The sequence below is a fragment of the Phodopus roborovskii genome, unplaced genomic scaffold (genome assembly GCF_943737965.1).
Source record: "Phodopus roborovskii unplaced genomic scaffold, PHOROB, whole genome shotgun sequence".
Lineage (NCBI taxonomy): Eukaryota > Metazoa > Chordata > Mammalia > Rodentia > Cricetidae > Phodopus > Phodopus roborovskii.
The window spans coordinates 4385269-4407497 of NW_026126485.1; the positions used below are offsets into that span (position 1 = coordinate 4385269).

Below are 22229 nucleotides of genomic sequence, written 5' to 3' on the forward strand. Positions count from 1 at the left end.
CATGCAAATGTTCACATAACCACACACATGCAGATAATTAAAAATGAAATAAATCTTTAAAAACAAAACTTCTATTTAGCTTCTCCAATCTCTGGTTTTAATTTTTAAAAATAATTAATTTGTTAATTCCTTTTTTGCCAGAGACCAACAAAGTTTGGATAAATCAGTCCACCTTGCCATATCACAATTCAGGCATATTAATATTCACTGAGGCCACTGAGTGAAATAAAGTAGAGACTCCTGAAGTAATTAAAATGGTAGAGTTTAACTCATCTCATTTCAGAAAAGATATGCGCTGACTTAAAAAGTGTTCATACTGTATGTATTACAGTGCATTAGTGTGGGGGAGGGGTGTACCTGAGGAAGTCAGCAAAAAGTCCTTTAGTTTTGTGCAATGCTTTCAAATGCTTCTGGAGCATGTCTGCTATCTGGTGAGACATGCCCCACCGCTTGTCTACTTACATTTGCATAACCACTTTTAAGCAGAGAAACTGCATGACTTCAAACTTGAGTCTTCAAAAAGTCTTTTCCATTAAGTTTATGATTGAACTGTGTGACTTAACCAGTGTTTGCACCACATCTGTTAATAGGACAGGAGGTTAAGACATTCTGAAGGGAATTCATACAGTGTTTTGTTTTCCCTTCAGGCAATGATGCTACCTCAATTGTGAACTGTCTTCATATTCTTGGTCAGACTTTGGATGCAAGGTAAAAAAGTAAATTTTTATCCAAATAAATTGATGTGATTATGGCATGTTTTGATTTTATTTTGGTGGTTTTGTGAACACGTTGAAACAAGTTAAAAGGTTATAAATTATTGATACAGTGGCCCTTTGCTTTTACAGTCATAAGGTTATTTATCCTTCAAATTATTTCTCTAGCAACTGACTTTGTAAATGATTAATTACAAATGTATCATGTTAAGAGTAATGGCAGACAGACACCTTAGTTCCCAGGGGTGGTGCCTGTACTTGCTTTTGTGAAATGCAAGGAGAGGTTCATCTACATTGTGTAAAGTGATGTCTAAGTTGGGATAGGATGTATATAAGATGACTGTACCCCAAGTCTGTATGCTAGCTGTTCTGCTCCACAAACCAGGAATGTTGCACAAGTACTTCATCTGTTTGGCATTATTAATACTAACTTTTAACAATTGATTTAGGTCATAAATATAAACCTAGTCCCTTCATGTCTCTTCTAGGGAATATTCTGTGACATGAGTTTTTATGGAGGTACCTCTGTAATAAACAGATAGAGTAAATAGATGTGATAGAGTATACATATACATTCCCTTCCAGGATCAGTGGAACTGGGTTGTCACTTCTGCAAAAGTCAAGCCTTCACTGGCTTCTTTAGAAGAGGTTGTGTTGCTGCCCTTGGAAGTGTAGATTGTTTTAGCACTGGGAATCATTGTTCAACTGCAATCAGAAAGATGCTTTCACAGCTCTTGCCTCAGAACCTTCTAAAGTGTCCTTGTGTTGTTGGTTATGGGATTAGCCAAGTGGCTAGAAAGTTGCTGTTGTACTGGCTGTGAAATCTCAGACTACTGACAGAAATTCTGAAGCATTATTGTGTTCCAGGTACTTACTGACTTCAGAAAGAGGTCATTTGTAAAAGGTGATTGGCCAAAGTAGCATTCCTGTAACTTCAGATATGTAGATTTATTTTAGATTTGATATAAAAAAAAAATGAAGTTAACAGTTGCTAACGGAGGAGGGAGCTACTATAAGGCCCTCCCTTCCCTGAGGACTTATAGACAGCTAATGGTTTCTAGGGGCAGGAGAGACATTTTGTCTTGCTGTGAAAAGGTCCAATCTCTTCCTTCTTGACTTCCCAGGACGGTGATGAAGACGGGCCTGGATAGTGTGAAAAGTGCTCTTAGGGCCTTTCTGGACAATGCAGCAGAGGATCTGGAAAAGACAATGGAAAACCTTAAGCAGGGCCAGTTTACTCACACCCGGAGCCAGCCCAAAGGGGTGACTCAGATCATCAACTACACTACTGTGGCACTGTTGCCCATGCTCTCATCCCTCTTTGAGCACATCGGCCAACATCAGTTTGGAGAAGATCTGATATGTACGTAAATGTGAGCTGGCTCATCATGCCAGCATGCAGATGTTTGTGTTATTACAGAACAGCATAGAGGGGTGTATGAATTGTAAAACCATTTTTAAGGAGCAGGTTTGTGAATACAGCCCCAGAGTAAAGTCACAGTTTTGGGTTGTGTCTTCTGCACTGTTGAAACCCAGGTTCCATCAGATTCCATTAATCCATTGCACCTTTCCAATACTTACTTTTGATTAATTTGGAACACAGAGCTGTGCCACATTAAATCTTTTTGAATCATTTCGGAGTCCAACACAGATTTCTGACTGGCTGGTGAGTTGTTTCACCAAATAATATGAAATATACTGAGCCAAATGCAGCATCTAGAACATTAGACTATGACAAGTACAAACAACTCTGTTGATGGGTTTTAGTGTGATTTTTGAGAGATATTTAATTATCTGGTTTGGAGCCAGGACTCTTTTATTTATAAAAATTTTTCCCAGAATACCCAAGGTTATGTTGAAAATTAACACATTTAAAAATTTAAAGTTAGAAACAATCTTAGTTTACATATCAATCCTAGTTCCCTCTCCCTCCCATTCTCCCATGCCCTCCACAGACACCCCCATCCACTCCCCAGGGAGGGTAAGGCCTCCCACGGGGAATCACCAAAGTCTGTCACATCATTTGCAGGGCCTAGGCCTTCCCTCTGTATCTAGGCTAAGAGAGTATCCCCCCATGGAGAATGAGCTCCCAAAGTCTGTTCATGCACTAGGGATAAATACTGGTTGCCAGAGGTCCCATAGACTCCTAAGTGAAGTCCACATTCAGGGTGCTGACCCTTTGCAGGTTTTTTTTTTTATAGGAACATGAGATGAGCTAGGAGCTCTAGGGGAGCAGGCACTCCTTCAGAGACTCTCATAGTATAGGTTTCCCAGGTGATAATGCAATGTGGGGTTCAGTAGCTCTTCTGCTAGCATTGGAAAACCTTCATTATCACCTGTAGGAACAATGCTTGTGGCTCAGAGTATAGATGAAAGTAGGTCTGATGTCAAAGTTAATTTCTTCTCTATATGGTATATCTGACCTGGCATGATGGCAGGGTTAGGATTAGAAAGCCACATTTCTTAGATTTCTTTGCCTTTGAAGCATGTCTTATTCATTGATTTAAAGATATTTACTAGATGATTTTTCTATCATCAAATACTGTAGGAATGGGATGGAAAGATGGTTCAGTGATTGGGAGTATAGATTGTTCTTGCAGAGTCCCAGAGTTTGGTTCCCCAAATCAACTTTAGACGGTCCACAACCCCCTATAAATCCAGCTAGGGGGATTCAGGCTTCTGGCCTCCACAGGCATCTGTACTAAGATACATGTACCCACAGACAGATAAGTATATTCCTAATTAAAAATAATTTTTAAAATATCCTAGAGAGACATATCTGAGTGTTAGATCTCTGGAGATATCATTTGTGAGTTATGTAAGAGTAGTAATTATAGTTAAAATTGTGTAAACTAAAAGTCCTTTACCATACAATCCTGTATAAAAGATAGAATATTTATTTCTCCTTATAACAACACTCAGAATTGACATATATTCCATATTCTTCCAGATAGTCTTGTGCAAGTCTTTTCCTTTAACATACAGAGAAAGACTATTAAAAAATGTTTCTGAGGATGTACTAGATCAATGTTTCTCAACCTGTGGGTTGTGACCCCTTTTGGAGTGAATGATCCTTTTATAGGAATCACATAATAGATATCCTGTTTATCAAATATTTACATTATGGGTCATAACAGTAGCAAATAAAATAATTTTATGGTTGGGTTACCATATCATGTATTAAGGGTCACAGCATTAGGAAGGTTTGAGAACCACTGATCTAGATAATCACAACACATTCTTTAGAGTGTTTTTAGCTCCCTTTATGCAAGGAAGAATTTTGAAAATCTGTTATGTTTTATTTTATAAATGTGTTCTTCCTTAGCATTTTCCAAAGTCAAATGAGGAATTCTGGGTTCAGCCTAAACTTTCTCAGGGTCATCTGTTATGTAAGTGTTTACTTCTCAATGGAGACTCTCTTTGTTCTCAGTGGAGGATGTGCAGGTGTCTTGTTATAGAATTTTGACCAGCTTGTATGCCTTGGGAACCAGCAAGAGCATCTATGTGGAAAGGTAAGAGCTGAAAACAGCCTAGTACCCATGACAATTGTACCTCAAAACTCTTTGTTTTATACCTGTTTATTACTTTTGAATCAGCCCATATTAACTTGTCCAGTTTCTCAAGAAGCATTTGACAGTTTTTAAGAATTAATAAAGCAGAAGGGGGTTTGTCTTTTACATAACAGCATCATATAGAAAATTTAACCTTAAAGCTTGGAAGTCTTAGGAGGTGTATCTGCTAGCACTGTTTCTTACTTTGTATCAGAAAGACAAACTAAGGTACTTAAGAAATGAAGACCTCTATTTAGACCCACAGTACTCACATAAAAATCCCAACAAGGCGGCACTTAGTTTGTATTCTTGGGGCTAGGGGGCAGAGGCAAGAGAATCCTTGGAGCTTGTGTGACAACCAGTCTAGATGAATTGGCGGGCTCCAGGTTCAGTGAGAGGCCCTGACTCAAAAACTAAGATGGAGAGTGATGTAGGAAGTGACTCAGTGTTGACCTCTGGTCTCCAGATGTATTTCCAGATGCCTGTCCCCCACCCCCACAGAAATATAAAGTAAACTGGGAGCTCACTAAGCCAGCTTAATTCTCTCACATTTAGACAGAAGTGATTCACCATTGTCAAATGCCATTGACAGATGAAATGACTTGAAATTAGCATTTGACCTACTATCTATTCGTGATTATTTTCCTAACCAATAATAATCCCAGAATTTAGAAATTCACATCTAAGAGCATTCATATGTCAAACAATTATGACTCATCATTATCTTTCCACAAAATTGGTTTAGTTTATACTCACACTTAAATACCCATATACTCAGTTTCATCTTGGTTTTAACTGCAGATTTAGTAGCAGGATCCAAATATTATTCTCAAAGACATTTTCTTAATTTGTTCTTAGTTGTTATTTCTTTTGTATTTACTTTGGTACACATATTTTTTTCAATTTTATGAATTTTCTTTTCTTGCTTATTATGTGCAGGTGGTTTTTTATACATAGGGACTTTGGATTTTTGTTTAATGACACTTGTCATTTACTTCATACATGTTCTTTCTCCTTAGTTTTATATTGTCAAAAGCTTAAAATATACTTTTTTCTTTCTAAGGAGGGAAAACTTCAAATATCAGTTCTAGCTTTCTCCGCTAGGCTTTCCATTGTTCAAATTTAGCTTTTCATACTGTTGTTTGGTTATTAAATATTACTTAAATGCCAGATGCAGGGATGCAGCAATGACAAACTAGTTTTCCGCCATCATGAATCTTGAAATTTTCTGGGATATGCCAGAATCCACAAACAAATGAATATAATGGTGGATTATGCTTATCATTTAAGTAACCATACAACATAGAGAGCAAGATACTTAAGAATAGATCATTTAGAACCTGACTTTATTTTTTAAATAAATTTTTATTTAAATTAAAAACAATCTTATTTTATATACCAATCCCAGTTCCTTCTCACTCTAGTCCTCCCATGCCCCCTACCAACCCCCTCATCCCACTCCCATCAACTCCCCAGGGAGAGTGAGGCCTCCCATGAGGGATCGTCAAAGTCTGACATATCATTTGTGGCAGGGCCTAGTCCCTCCCCTGTAGAACCTGACTTTTTTTTAAAGCTTATAACTAATAAAACTTCATAGACACAAATTTACCTGATGAAACAATTTTCAATAAATAAATAAATAAATAAATAAATAAATAAATAAATAAAATCTTGCTCATTAAGTGACGAGGCATGCTTATTTTCGGGGATATTTAATACTACCTAATAAGAATACTGTGTAGGGGCTAGAAAGATCTCAGCAGCGTACATTGTTTTCACAGAGGGCCCAAATTCTGTTTCCAATGACCCCTTCAGTTGGCTCATAGTTAAAGCAGCTCTAAGAGACCCAGCACCCTCTTCTGGCCTCCAAGGGCACCTACACTCACATGCACATATCCATGAGCAGATGTGCATAATAAAATAAAATAATAATAATAAAACAGAAAATTATTTAAAAGTAAAATAATGTAATATTTAATATTAATTTAAGACACATTTATACTATTATGTACTTCTCTTAGGGAGTTTATATGTTATTTTTTCTTTGATGAGCAACTTAAGATTCCAACAAAGCCATGAATTAAGTAAATGAGTAATTAAAGGGAAAGAGTGAAGAAGATATTATTAGACTTTAAGCTCTCTCCACAATCAATGGAACATACTGACTTATTAGATTCTTTCTTCTTTTATATAAATGATAAGTCAATTTCAAATGATATTGAAAGTTTTACCACTTAGTGTATTTTAACATCTCATGGCTATCCATCATTAATTTATTTTTTCATGATTAATTTGCATAAAAGATAGTATTGTTACTTTATCATTTTACTCTTCAGAGTCCACTAAGTTGGTAGCATAAGTCCTCTTCATATTATTTTGTTTTAAAAATGGAAAAGGGAAGAAAGGAAGAGACAGTCAGGGAAAGAAGAAAATGCTCGGATTTGTGAGTGAAGGGGTAGAGCTTCTAATTTTAATTATTTGTTGGTCTTGATAATCTGATGTTAAATTATTGATAATAAACAATTTAGCTCTTATTCAATGAATAATATTGATCACCAAAGCATGTTATTTGCATTTTTCTTATAAAATACAAAAATTAATTTCAGTGGTTTTTTTTTGAGCAATTTGGTATGCCATTTGTAGGTTAAATCTACCAATTGTAATGTAACTTCTTCAGTTATTAAGCTGGAAACAGTAAACATTTTGCATTTGTAGGCAAAGATCTGCACTTGGGGAATGCCTAGCTGCCTTTGCTGGTGCCTTTCCTATAGCCTTTTTGGAAACCCACCTGGACAAACATAATGTGTACTCCATCTACAACACCAGATCTTCACGGGAGAGAGCAGGTAACAGAGAACTATGCTTGTTTTTTGAGAAATGAAGCCATGTCTTGATGGTGTATATTTTTTCTCATGTAGCATTTTTTTTTGTTGTTGTTCTAGGGATAATGGGATCATTTATTCAGAAGTCTTTACTTCTGAAAGTACAAGCAAGTGATCTTGTAGTGTGCTTGAGTGAGGTTGCACATGAGCCCAAGTTACCAGAGGAGCTTCCTTTCCTAGATTCCAGAGGAGTAGGAGCAAGAGTAGGCTACAACAGGCGGAGTGTGGGTGATTTCTTACCTTGATTGATAGATGAGGTAGTTTATAATTTGATGCAATATATGCATATGTGGGCTTGATCAAACATGGGTATAAATAGTAAATAAAGGGTTTCCTATAATTCAATAGTTAATTTTCCTTCAGTTTATAATCTCTGAGTCTCTTAATTCTCAGGTGTTATAACTGGCATTCTTTTTTTTTTTTTTTTGCTTTAAATGTGTACCTCCCCTAATGTTTCTGAAGGAAATTGTATATAATTGTTCCTAAGTTAATGAGCCACAGACAAATGAATACCAAAGCATATAAAATAATCAGCAAATATGAAGAAAATAGGTTGATCTGTATTTTTATTGAATTGTTTTACAATAAGTCAGGAAAGGTATTGGTATCATTATTTATTGCATTGATGGATTTATGTCCTCATTTTTAAATTTTTTAACATTTATTTTATAATACAAACACACACACATATGTTCATCCAGTATCAGATGAAAACTTGTTCATCTTATCCCTGTACTTAAATTTTTTTCTTTAGCTGACTTAACCTCTATCATTAAAAAAAAAAAAAAAAAAAAAAAAAAAACTTAAAGTTGGGGTTTTGAGAAACTTAACCAACAACTTTACTTTGCCCATGAATAAAAGTTCTTCCTATGATCCATGAGTTTGTGTGTATATTCAGTGCCACAGATTCAAAATCCATGTGTGGTATCCCATGCAGGAAAATCTTATTGTTGCATAGATATCCCTACTTATGCATTTAATTGCAATTGAAAAGATATTACTCCCCTGCTGATGATTTCAGAGATCTACCTTTGAGCATATACTAGAATTATTAATAAGAATGTGAGTTGAGCTGAATGAAAAGGAAGTAGATGTCAGTTATTCCTCCAGATAGTTTCTTAGAATAGTCAAGATAATTTCTCCAGGTCTAAATATGTCTCAGATGCCCTCTGATAGGAATTTTTTATGTTTGATTTTTTTCCCTAAGTCTTTGGATTTTGGTTGATTTCTCATAATTATAGATTGTTCTCAAAACTTGGCATGCACAGCTATCTTTGAACTTGATTCTCTGTGACCTAGTTACACTGCTTTTTTTTCAGTGACCCTTACTAAGTAAGGAATGTTTAGTGACCTGAATAATTATTGTATAACTTGGCTATTTGTCAGTCTCACTTCATATGATAAATGAAAGCAAAGGCAAATGTATTTAATTTACATTAGTAACATTTTTACATAATTTCTTTATATTTGTAGGTAGGTAGTAGTTCAGTTAAAATTGTTGATATTTTTGTCTAATAATATAAAGTCATTTTATTTAGGCTTTGTGGATCATTAGTATTTGACTGTGAATCAAGAACAAAATAGATTTATTAAGTCTGTACAGATAAGGAGCAGTGCAAGAAGAATATTTACATGCTCAGGTTTTTATAGCACACTGTTTTCATAGCAAAGGGAATTAAACTTTATGATTTCATTGGTCAGTCATTTCAGGATCATTTTTGTGAGGTTATAGTAAATAAAGGATATATGACATAAAGATAAATAAGATGTGATTTGGTCCCTCAGGGAGCTCTGGCTTACAGTAGAGAGAGGGAGAGACTGATAGACATGGGTGATAGAATTCAGAATAAAGAATACTGAGCACCATAAAGCCGTGTTTTCCTAGAGCTCCTGGGAAGACTTAACACACATAATTTGGGATGAATCTTGAAATTGAGGAGAAACTGGTTCATTAGGGAAAATGCCAAGCATTTCACATTGACTGGAGATAGTTCCCAGGAAAGATGAATAGACAATGAAACAAGGCTGGGAAACCAAAGGAGGGGAAGCAAGAGTGGGAACTGAAGCCAAGAGCAAAGAAGATTCATTTACCAGCTACAGAGAGGGATTGATGTATTGTGGCAATCCACTGTCACAGTAGTAAGAGAGATAAATGCACAGATAAGCTGTGTTGAGAGCTAGAGAAACAACATGACTGGAAAGTGCCCATTGGCAAAACTCAGCAGTGGAGTCATAATGAGATTTCCTGGAGGGAGAATCAGCTCAGATGTGAGCCAAGGAAGGATCATCTATGTATAGCCAGGATAGCTGATTGGATAACACCTTCTTTGAGTAAATATACCTGAGAGGAAATGAAAAGTTTTAAACTTATTGTGTTTCAGTGGAACCTGAAAAAAGTTCAGGATTAGACAAAAAAAAAAAAAAAAAAAAAAAAAAAAAAAAGAATAAATAAAACTTTGAAGGATTAGGCTACAGCAAACAGAAGCCAGTAGTAGTGGATGTAGTTGTCAAGACAAATGTGTAAGTTGAGGAAGAGAGGGGCTAAAATTGGACCCTCAGAGAAGCCAGCATCTATTTCAGCAAGGAGAAAGGAGTGAATTAAGGACAGTGCTGTAATGAATAGAGAGTCACATAGACTGGAGATGGTGATGGTGAGGAAGGCATTTCAGGAAAAGGGAAAAGCTTTCTAGCAACCAGTGAGCCATGGATTCCAAATCATGACTTCCCCGTGTGGTGGAAAATTCAGTTTAGTTCCTGTACAATGATGGCCTGGAAAGTAGAACTTCTGAAGACATTTGCACACCTGTAGTTATGGCTGTCGGGAGCCCAAGAGAAAAAGGATGGGAACAGAGAACTGAGTAAGGTCCTGTGGTGAAAAAAATCATTCAGACAGATAAGCAGTAACAAGAGAAGTACCTCAAAATCTCCTTCCTCAAAAAAAAAAAAAAAAAAAAAAAAAAAAAAAAAAAGAGGGAGTAAAGGTGAATAAGGCCACACAGAGATGGCTTGAAAATGGTGAGTGAGAAAAGCAAGAAGAAGAAAGAATGGCTGTTCTTAGTTGCTGTGAAGTAGGCAGAGCATCTGTCAACCAGCCTAAAAGAGTGATGGCAAGGTAGGATCTTAGGGTAAGGAGAGAATTTTGATATGACAGTCAAGATAAAAGGAAGAGGTACCAGGAGAAGGGTGGCCAGGTTTAGCTGAGTTTTAAATCCCAACATGAAATGTGGTGTCTGAGATAGTCAAGTCTGCCACATGGTACATATTATTGTATTGAGCACAGTCCAATTTTATCTGTTTCTCTAGCTCTCAGTTTACCAGCAAGTGTGGAGGATGTCTGCCCAAATATACCATCCCTGGAGAAGCTTATGGCTGAGATTATAGAACTAGCAGAGTCAGGTATCCGCTACACTCAGATGCCCCACATGATGGAGGTTGTACTGCCCATGCTGTGTAGCTACATGTCACGGTGGTGGGAACACGGTCCTGAGAACCACCCAGAGAGAGCTGAGATGTGCTGCACAGCACTCAACTCTGAGCACATGAACACACTGCTGGGCAACATTCTCAAAATCATCTACAACAACCTGGGGATTGACGAAGGAGCCTGGATGAAACGCTTAGCAGGTAAGAAGGAGAGAGAAAGCACCCTACCATTTGTTTTAATTCCAGAGAAGATTTGAAATATTGAAGGCTTGAAACTTTCCACAGTAATCTCCAGTGATTTCTTCTGTGCTCAACACTATCATTGCTTAGTCTTGTTATGCTATTTAAGAAGATACAGATGTGATCAGACACTCACTACCTGTCCCAATCTCACATTTGCTACCATGATAAGATATCCTTACTAAATCCATTTCAGAGAAAGAATATTTTACCTGGAATTGTAAGCTAACATCACCTCAAGGATATCACAGTGGTGAAAGCTTAAAGTGGCTAGTCATGTTGAATTCATCAAGTGCAAAAATAAATAAATAAGTGCTTGTTTCATTGAGGTTTACTTAGCTCAGTTTCTCCACTCTTACATCCTTTTGGACCTCCTGCTTAGGTAATGATACCACCCACAATGCGCTGGGTCTTCCATATCAGTTAACTTATGACAATCCCCCACAAACATGCCCATTTGCCAACCCAATTTAGATTATCCCTCACTGAGATCCTCCTTTTGGGTGATTCTAGGTTGTATCAAATTGACAATTAGAGCTACTCATTACATAGTTAATACTTCCAATTTTCTGAGTTATTTATTTCTATATAAGACTATTTAACAGGCATAAGAAATAGTAACATCAATGATAGTTATGTAGACAGAGACAAAAGTAAAGCTGGATTTTGAAACAATCTACCTTATTGTTCTCTTTGACAACAAGCTGAGGAAGTAAAGATAAAATAAAACATGTACAGTTCAGTTTATTATTATTATTATTATTAATTTTATTATTAAAATTCTGGAGGTGTCTAAATAGCCAACAGCTGGAGCATGGATAAATAGTTTCTATTCTCTTACCAAAATACTACATTTCCTCCAAGCATTCAGGGTTTATCACTGTTTTTTTCAGGGTTTATCACTGTTTTGTGTCTTGGTAAATACCCATTATATTCTATAGAGGAAAAAAACATTTTTAAAGAAACATGGAATGAACTATGCATATTATGAATTTATGAGTTTACCTGTTGATTAAAACTAAAAGAAATATAATAGGGTTTCTGTGATCTGAATAGATAGATTTTAAAACTTTTCTCTCATATATATTACCCAATGTATATACATATATATATATTTGTATATATGTCTGCATATTATATAACTTTTAAGGTAAAATGCATCTTTAAAAATGTTTGTGTGAGCCTAGAACTATTACTAAATGGTAATTAGGACAGCAGTACTGTATATAATCTAACCCTTCTATGAGGGGATATTGGGACCTCAGGTCTTTCATTATATTTTAGAGTGTTTATCTTCTAAAAATGAAAGAGAGAGCTAGAAGACTCATTTTCATTTGGGCATTTGTGTGTCAATAATGATTTCAGATATGATTCCAAGTCTTTTTTATTTTATTTTAGTCATCAATCTTTTGTTGAAAACAAGTACACTGAATTGAATCCAGTAATTGTATTTAAACATCAGTTTTGCAATTACTTTTGTGGCTAGAGAAATGGTAGAGACCCACGCTCTGTCCTTAAGGGGGCTCTGTGAGAAAAGAGGTGGGACTCTCACTCCTATTATCATGCCAACAATGCATCTTGATTTAATGGGTGTTTTCATAGAAGAATGTTAATTTCTGTTTCCAAATAGTGTTTTCTCAGCCTATCATCAATAAGGTGAAACCTCAGCTCTTGAAAACTCATTTCTTGCCCTTGATGGAGAAACTAAAGAAAAAGGCTGCCATGGTAGTATCTGAGGAAGACCACTTGAAAGCCGAGGCCAGAGGGGACATGTCTGAGGCTGAGTTGCTCATTTTAGATGAATTCACAACATTGGCCAGGGATCTCTATGCCTTCTACCCACTCTTGATCCGATTTGTGGACTATAACAGGTACAGTGTTCAAAAGTGACTTATTCGACTTTCTTGGCTCATTTCTTCCTATAGAGCACTTAGTGCACTGATACCTGGGTTATGAGCTTGTTTGTGGTTATAACATAACAAAACATTAGTGCATACATTAATTCTTACTGGGCATTTCAGTTTACCACTGAATACTGTCTGCTGAAGCCTTCTGTACTTTTCAAATAACATATCTATAGTTATATTGTTTCTGTTTCTACAGCAGAGACTGGAGCTATAGAAGAACAAGTCTAAAGATCATACAGAAAGAAAATGCACTTTAATTATTTTATATATAGCTTATAAATAATATGTATACATACAGAAAACATTCTATACATATGTGTGTGAATGTGGATTATAAAGCAACCATTTGTCAAAATAAAACTAAACATTTTATTTTTAATTTCTTTCTCTTAAAAGGTGTTGGAAAGTTAACAGTGTTTATAAGTTTTTAAATGATACAGTGATAACCTTTCAATCATTATGAATTCTTTGGTTCACAAACTTAGCTTTGGCAAACTGGACATGACATACATCTTTAATCCCAGCACTCAGGAGAGGCAAGAAGCAGGAAAATATCTATGAATTTAATCCAGCTTGGTTTATATAGCAAATTCCAGGCTATGCAGGGACCCAGTCTCTCTAAGAAAGAAAAAAAAAGACTTTGGTAGAAAGGATTTAGAGGAGAATGTTTTGTTTTCCTTAATTAACTTTAACTGAGAATCTGCTTACTACATGTTCCAGGGCAAAATGGCTGAAGGAGCCCAACCCAGAAGCGGAAGAACTGTTTCGAATGGTGGCTGAAGTCTTCATCTTCTGGTCCAAATCCCATGTAAGTATGAGAATGCTGGTCAATAGTATCTACTGTTTGATGTGTGATAAGGGCTTTGCAAAGATAGACCAGTTGTCTGGTCTCTGAGGTGGCATTTCGTGGGTTTGTCTCCTAGAATTCACTTGATAGCTTAGAACAGAAGGAAGGTAATTCTGAGGACTTCAGGAAAATAGAGCTTCTTTTAAACTCTGTAATTTATCTTTTAAAGATAAAACTTTGATGAACTATATAAACATCAATCATAATCATATATAGTTCTTAAAATGATTATCCCTAACCTAGCAATCTCAAATCAGTGTCTGTCCTTGAAGAAACTCTGGACTTGTGCATAACTCTGATTATATAGTTTTTCTATGAGTAATTTTAACTGAACTTTCCTTTGCAACTTAGAATTTCAAAAGAGAAGAACAGAACTTTGTGGTACAGAATGAAATCAACAACATGTCATTCCTCATCACTGATACAAAATCCAAGATGTCCAAGGTACCAAGTCTTCCCATTAGTTCCAATGTTCCTTTGTGGGTTAATGGGTTTTTGAGGTTTCTTTGATAGTTGATATTGGTAACTGAATTGGTTCAATAATATTGTTTACTGATATAAAAACATATGTGCTGTTTGGATAGTTTCTAGGATTAGTTTAAATCAGCTGTTGTAACATGCTAAGACATAAAAATGACAAATCACACACACACACACACACACACACACACACACACACACACACACATATATATATATATATATATATATAATGAGTTTCAAACAATAAATATATCTCTTTGGGTTTAACTATTATTGCTTCTAATTTTCAGAAAATTATATATTTGATAGGATACAACTGTATATTGAATAATATACTGTAATATGATGACTTTGTATACCAGTCCTTTAAATCAGTTGCTGGAACTAGAGAGATGGCTTAGTAGCTAAGCACACTGGCTGCTCTTGTGAAGTACCCAGGTTCAATTCCCATTACCTACATGGTGGCTCACAAATATTTATATCTTCAGTTAAAAGGATCTATGCTGATGTCCTCAAGCAAGTTCAGTTTTAACATGATCACACCAATACTCCTGAATATTTCTGAATCACTGAAACTGATATACTACTTGGTTTCTCAAGAGATATAAAGAAGCTACAATAAAAAAGGAAATGTATTTTACAATAGTTATGTATAATTCACATAATTTATAAATAATTTAAGCCACATAATTTATAAATAATCCAGATAGTATGTGCATACATAAAACATACCCTTACCCTTTTTATACCTGTGTATTGCAAATGATTTATTCAAACGAAATAAGCTTTCTGTACTTAAATTTCTTTAAGCATTGATTTAGAAAGCATATTACTGTATGGAATTTCTCCCTAATATTATGAGGCATCTTACTATGTAACAATTACATGGGAATAAAATGTCATTCATTATTGGTAAAACAGAAACTGTAAGAAGAATAAAAGCAACAAAACAAAACAAGAGCAACAAAAACTAAACAAAAAAAAAACTCAAAAAACAAAAATAAAAAACATTGCTGAAAAGAAAAGATGACCTTTTTGAAATGGTTTGGATTTCTACAAAAAGTAACCAAGAGAAAATAAGGAAGGGGGACCATGATTATGTTAAAGAAGATTGGTAGATCTGAATGAAAGAAATGTGGGTAACAGAATCAGCTGACCCAAGCTAGTGAGAGATCACTGACTCAGGTCTGACAAATGGGGAATCTGCATAAGACTGGACTAGACTCCCTTAATATAAGCGACAAAGGTGCGAGTGGGACAATATATGAGGCCACTGGCAGTGGGTCTGAGATCAAACACTAACACACAAACTGACTTAGTGAAGCCCATTCCATATGGAGAGATACCTTGCTTAGCCTAGACACAGGGGTGTTGGGGGTGGAGAGGTATCTCGGTCCTGCTTCGATGAGATGATGAGACAGACTTAGTAGACTTCCTAGAGGCGGCCTCACCCTCTCTGAGGAGCAGATTGGAGGTGGGGAGTGGGTGGGAGGAGAGTAGGGAGTGGGAACTGGGATTAGAATGTAAAAAAAAAAAAAAGTAAATTAGTTAAAAAAAATTTTAAATATGTGGGTCAGCATCTCAGCATTGTTCTTTGTCCACAGGCAGCCGTTTCTGATCAAGAGAGGAAGAAAATGAAGCGCAAGGGGGACAGGTATTCTATGCAGACATCTCTGATCGTGGCAGCTCTGAAGCGACTACTTCCCATTGGACTGAACATCTGTGCTCCTGGAGACCAAGAGCTCATTGCTTTAGCCAAAAACCGGTTTAGCTTGGTGAGTCTCCTGGTCACTCAGTGATGGTGGTGATAAGTCTTGTAGTATTGCATCCTTTGGACAACTCTGCCAATATTTCATTTACTGTCACATTTTTAGTAAGTAGTCTTTCTGCTGATTCTAAGACTTAAATCAATGACTGCCTATTATATTGATGACAGTTTTATCCTAAGTTATGGTAAGCACCTCCACGGCATATCCTGGAAGCAAACAAAATATATGAATCTTTGACCCCAGGTGGGAGAATGGATTGCATATGAACGCCTTTGTAAAATCTGCCATGAGAGCTATGGTCAGGTTTTTGAAAGATGATTTTTCAACATTAGAAGCAAAATGCATTGTGCCATTGGTGGCTATGTGAGGTGTTTGCTTCTGTAGTTCTCTGGTCCTTTGCAGGCATTGCAATTTTTTTTCTTTGCTAGAGTTATTTCCCTGATTTTATTTTACATAAATAAAGATGACTATGTAAATTTCCAGAAATATACCTTGGGATTGCTTGTTTGTATATGCAAATTGGAATTATTCTCCCTGTCCTCTTTTCCAGAGACTGACAGTGAAGCGCCCATGTGGCTCTTGTTTTGTGTCCTGGAAGGAGTGAATGGAGGGAGGCTTGGGCAGAGTTATCTCATACTTGGTTTTTACACATACACTTCTTGTTAGAGCTCTGTTATGCAGTATGTTATGACATGCAAAAGTCTCTCTGTGGAGATTTGAGAGCAAACCATGGACTTATTTCCACATGAGCAGAAAGGAACATGTTTCTGTCTTCTTTCTTTTTACTCCTTCTGCTGACCCTATTGAGTAAAGTAGATTGTGACCTTGTTTGAAGCTGTTGTGGTGTAGAGAAGTTTTCTGAGGGGTAGAGAGGGGGCTCAACAGTTAGGAGCATGCACTACCCTTGGAGAGAACTAGGTTCGGCTTCCAGAACCTACTTTGGAAACTCACAACCTGTAGCTCATTCTCCATGATATCTGACATCTTCTGATCTCCATGGGCAACACACACACACATACACACATGCATGCACACATGCACTCCCTCCTTTTCAGAGGGAAGAGATAAATGTAAACATAACTGTCAGACATATACTATTTAACAGGGTATTTGATTTGTTTTTGTTGACTGTGGCATTTGTTGCATTTATTATGAGATTTCTTTTAGGTAACATGTATTTCTTGACAGAAAGACACCGAGGAGGAAGTACGAGATATAATCCGCAGTAATATACACTTACAAGGCAAGGTAAGCCAGCATTTAATCTAAATCATGTTTAATATTTTTAGGATATTATTACTAATAGTTTAAAAAATAACAAATGAGATTATTTTGGCCAGTATTGTACTTGCAAAGATTTTGCATGGGTAATCCAAATGGTAATAAATGGTGTAACCTTAAAAGTAGAGAATCATAAGTTATATATATATATATAAAAAGAACAGTATGTCACAGATTGAATAAATACTGTACATGCATTTTTACAACTGTTTTCATGGTTTGAGGAACCTGGAAACTGATATCCATAAGCACGTTGAAATTTTTCCTTTAGTGTTCAGGCAAAAATGTGTATTTAGGAATTACTCATATGTACGAGATATTGATAATTGCTGCAGGAAGAACAAATGAGTTAACCTAAGGAGAGAAAAATCCAATGGAAGACAAATGTGACTAGAGACTATGTTTTCCAACAGTACTGAAGGAATTAGTAAAATTGGGTTTGGTAGTTCACTAAGTATTTGTACTTACTTGAAGATTTTTCAATACCACTGTGTAGGTCACTCAATTATATATGAGATATATCATATAAAAACATTTTATTGTTGCTGGGCATGGTGGGTAGTGCATGCCTGCAATCCCAACACTGAAGAGGCTCAGATGGGAAGATTGTAATTTTGTGGCTAGCCTTGGTTACACAGCCAGGTCCTGTCTGCAAAAACCAACAAACAAAATGTGACCCCAACTTTAGCTTTCTACTCTAGTTTGTCACTCTTCTGATTGTTTGTATAATTCATAAAAATGATAAAGATATAAAGGTTTATAAAGACACTAATTAGTCCTTCAGTATATTAAAATATTCCTTCCCACAGACCTGCATTTCTTTTTCTTTAGCATCTGGGAGGATATGGTATAAGTAAAACACACTTCTGCTATATTCCCAGTGCACATGGATATATTTAAGGCAAGTTTTCTGTGAACTTTGGTGCTAACAAAAATCATATCTTAGTAATAAATCCTACAGAGAAGGGGATTAATTCCTAGTGGAGTCTCTTTTTCAGAGAGAAAAGAAAAATGTAAATAGTTTTTTTATAAATTGTCATAAAACCTCCATGTGAACTCAGGCCCAGAGTTTATTCAGAGAGAGACATGAATCTTTTACAGACAAAAGTGTCAGATAGCATCATGAACTCCTGAAAGAGTTCCTGGGGGTATCTCCGTGTAGACAAACCCTGTAGAGTGCCCTCAAGAGTCTATGCTCATGGTAGAAACTGGTTAAAAAGCCCTTGGGCTTAGAGATCACAAATTCTCCCCTAGGAGCTTACAGAATCCTCTTAGACAGTTCCTGCCAAACCCTGGTTCAGTGGCACCAGCCTCACAGCTGTTCTAACACTGTCCCAATGCTGGATGTCTTTGGCCTCCCTGCTGCACCAATTCCTGGCCGCATCAAAGCATAGACCCTGGAGAAAGAGTGCCATTGATTCATCTAATGTGAGGACTGCATGGGTAGGGTCTGTTCCTCATCCTCACCTCTATCTATTCTGGAAGCTTCCCCTCTTAAAATCTAGATGGACACATGGGCCCAACTGTGAAGCAGCCTCACTCCAGCCTCATGTTTACACTCCATGGGAACACAATAAAGGCCCAACTTTAGAGATGTGAGAGAGAACATACAGATATCACCTTATCAAAAACATCTATTTTTAAAAATATAGACAAGGCGGAAGCACATGGTCTTTTGATATGAAAACATAGGGGAAAGCAATTCATTTTGAGCAAAGGACAGTTTTGAGAAGTCATTCTTATATGAAGTTCTGTCTCTGGGTTTATCTCCACTTGAAAGTTATTTCTGCCATTTGGAGCTATGTGCTCTTAGGAGTCTGGAAGATCTCTGATCATTTCTTTTCCAAACAATGCAGTTTTGTTTTCAGTGGACATTCTGAAGCAGAGGAGAAAGAGATGGAAATTTTTTTGCCTACTTTTAATGGCATAGCTCTTATGTTTTATTTCTGTGAGATGACAGATTTTTCTTCCATTAAAATGTTTGTATCTGTCAGGTCTTAATGATTTTTATAGTCTGTCTTGAAAACATGAAGACAAAAAATATTTTTTAAAAAAATCATTGAAGCTGGAGAGCTCTTGGCCATTAAAACCTAACTATTCTTTGAGAGGAGTTTGGTTCCAACACTCATAGCAGGCAATCTAATGTGCACATAATCTACATAGAGATGCATATACACACAATTATAAAATATTAAAAAATGAATCACACAAACTTTATTTTGAATTTTCATTATGAAATATGACAGTATTAACAAATAAAATGTTGAGATTTCTTTCTGGGGAGTGTAAAATTGTATTCTCTCTTGGTTTATATTATTTAAAGTCTTCATTCCAGTAAGAATTTGGTATGCTATAAAATCCCTAAGTTTAGAGTTAATTGGGGACCAATTTTTTTATTCATAAACACACACAAATCTGTCAACAGTGTGAGAGTGGGAAAGAGATGGGTGAGGGTTATCTTCATCCTTTGTATCCACTTTGACCTTAAACCCTAATTGCATCCTGTTTTGTTTTGTCCATTTTACTTTTGTTTTCTTTCCTTTTTAAATTGAAAATAGATTCCTATCTCCTATAATAATCCTGGCCACAGTTTTCCCTCCCTCCACTCTTCTCAGCATCCACCCCACCTCCCTACTCCCCTGCATCCACTCCTCTCCTCCATCTTCATTTAGAAAAGAGCAGGCCTCCTAGGGAAAACAACTAAACATGACAAAACAAAATATGACAAGACAAAGTAAAAGCTCTCACACTGGGATTGGGCAAGGCAACCCAATAGGAGGAAAAGAGTCCCAAGAGTGGGCAAAGAGTTAAAGACACAACTACTCCCACAATTAGGAGTCCCACAAAAGCACAAACTAACAGCCATAGCATATATGCAGAGAACCTTGTGCGGACCTCTGTGGGCCCCATGCATGCCTGCAGTCTTCCAACCCTGACTTACATGGGATTCCCCTATCTTTGTGGGGAGGAACCTGGGGGAGACCTCCAATTTAGACTCTGCATAATGCCTGGTGTGAGTCTCTGCATCCACTGCCATCTACTGCCAAACGAAGTCTCTCTGATGAGTATAGCCAGATATCATTAGGAATCATTTCATTGATATATTAATTTTATCAAAGAATCAATTCTTTGTTTTATTTGATTCATTTCTTCAAATTTCTGTTTTATTGATTTCAGCCCTCAGTTTGATTGCTTCTTGCCAACTATTCTTCTTGGGTGTTATTACTTCTTTTTGTTCTAGAGACTTCAAGTGTGCTATTAAAGTTGTTCATATGAAATCTCTCCAATTATTTTTATATAGGCACTTAGTGCTATGAACTTCCCTCTTAACACTGCTTTCATTGTGTCGGATAAGTTTGGCTATGCTGTATTCAGTTTCATAGACTTCTAGAAAGTCCTTAATTTCTTTCTTTATTTCTGTCTTGATCCAATTTTTTTCATTGAGTATAAAGTTGTTCAGTTTCCATGAGTTTGTAAGTTTCTGTTGTTGTTGATATCAAGCTTTAATCCATGGTGGTCTGATAGAATGCAAAGGGTTATTTCAATTTTTTTTTTTGTATCTGTTAAGACTTGTTTTATATCTGAGTATGTGTTTAATTTTGTAGAAAGTTAAAATAGGTGATAAAAGAGGGTATGTTCTTTTGTATTTGGGTGAAATGTTCTGTAACTATCTATTATGTCCATTTGGTTTATAATGTCTGTCAGCTCCAGCATTTATCTGTTTAGTTTTTGTCTGGATGACGTGTTCATTGATAAGAATGGGGTATTGAGTTCTTCTACTAGCAGTGTATGAGGATCAATATGTGATTTAAGTTGTTATAGTGCTTTTTCTATAAACTAGTGTGTCCTTGAATTTGGGGCATGTGTGTTAAGAATTGAAATGTCATCTTAGTGGAACTATCCTTTGATGACTATGACGTGTCCTTCATTATCTTGTTTAATTAGTTTTGGTTTGAAGTTTATTTTGTTATATATTAAAATGGCTACACCATTTGCTTAAAATATCTTGTTCCACTTTCTTACCCTTAGCTAATATCTGTCCTTGATGTTGAGACACTTTTTGAATGTAGCAGAAGATCCTATTTATTCATCTACTCTGTTGATCTGTCTTTTTATTAGGTAATTGGGACTATTGATATTGAGAGATATCAATAACCAATGATTGTTGATTACCATTATATTGTTGTTGTTGTTGGTGGTGGCAGTGGAGTGTGTGTGTGTTTCATGTCTTTTGATTTTGCTTGTGTGAAATTACTTATTTCTTGCATTTTCATGGGTGTAGTTAACCTCGTTATGTTGGAGTTTTCTTTCTAGCACCTTCTTTAGGGCTTAATTTATAGATAGATACTGTTTAAATTTTATTTTATCACTGAATATCTTATTTTCTCCATCTATGGTGATTAAAAGTGTTTTGGGGTATAGTTGGGTATAGATGCTACTCTGGGCTAGCATCTGTGGTCTCTCAGAGTCTGCAGCGTATCTGTCCAGGTGCTTCTTTCTTTTAGAGTACCCATTGAGAAATTAGGTGTAATTCTAATAGGTTAGCCTTTATATATTACTTGGACTTTTTCCCTTGCAACTTTAAATATCCTTTCTTCTGTATATTAAATGTTCTGTTATTATGTGTCAAGGACATTTTCTTTTCTGGTATACTATAACATATGTTCTGTATGCTTTTTATAATTTTTTTGAGACAGGGTTTCTCTGTATTACTTTGGAGTTTGTCCTGAAACTCACTCTGTAGACGAGGCTGGCCTTGAACTCACAGAGATCCACCTGACTCTGCCTCCCGTGTGCTGGGATTAAAAGCATGTGCCACTAATGCCTGGCTGCTTCTTACCATGTTTATAGGCATCTCTTTCTTTAGGATAAAATTTTTTCTTCTATGATTTTGTTAAAAATATTTTCTGGGTCTTTGATCTGGGATTTTTCTTTTTCCTCTATTCCTATTATTCTTAGATTTTTGTATTTCCCAGATTTCCTGAATGTTTTCTCTCAGGAATATTTTAAATAGAACATTTTCTTTGTTCAAATTATCCATTTCTGCTATCATATTTTCAATACCTGGAATTCTGTAGGTTCAGCTTGCCTCTGCAGTTCCTGTTTAAATTTCTAAATTTTTCATTTCCAGAA

At 36.0% G+C, this 22229-nt stretch overlaps 1 protein-coding gene across 1 annotated transcript in view; it reads left to right on the forward strand.

Annotated features, from left to right (window-relative positions):
- The window catches only part of Ryr2 (ryanodine receptor 2), a 548210-nt gene that overhangs the window by 439773 nt on the left and 86208 nt on the right, over positions 1-22229 (forward strand). Inside the window, exons 64-73 of the mRNA XM_051194750.1 lie at positions 648-708; positions 1838-2076; positions 4144-4225; positions 6980-7110; positions 10450-10770; positions 12440-12680; positions 13437-13524; positions 13915-14007; positions 15651-15821; positions 17004-17063. Of these exons, the coding sequence (XP_051050707.1) occupies positions 648-708; positions 1838-2076; positions 4144-4225; positions 6980-7110; positions 10450-10770; positions 12440-12680; positions 13437-13524; positions 13915-14007; positions 15651-15821; positions 17004-17063 (1487 nt within the window). The remainder of the gene's footprint in view (positions 1-647; positions 709-1837; positions 2077-4143; positions 4226-6979; positions 7111-10449; positions 10771-12439; positions 12681-13436; positions 13525-13914; positions 14008-15650; positions 15822-17003; positions 17064-22229) is intronic.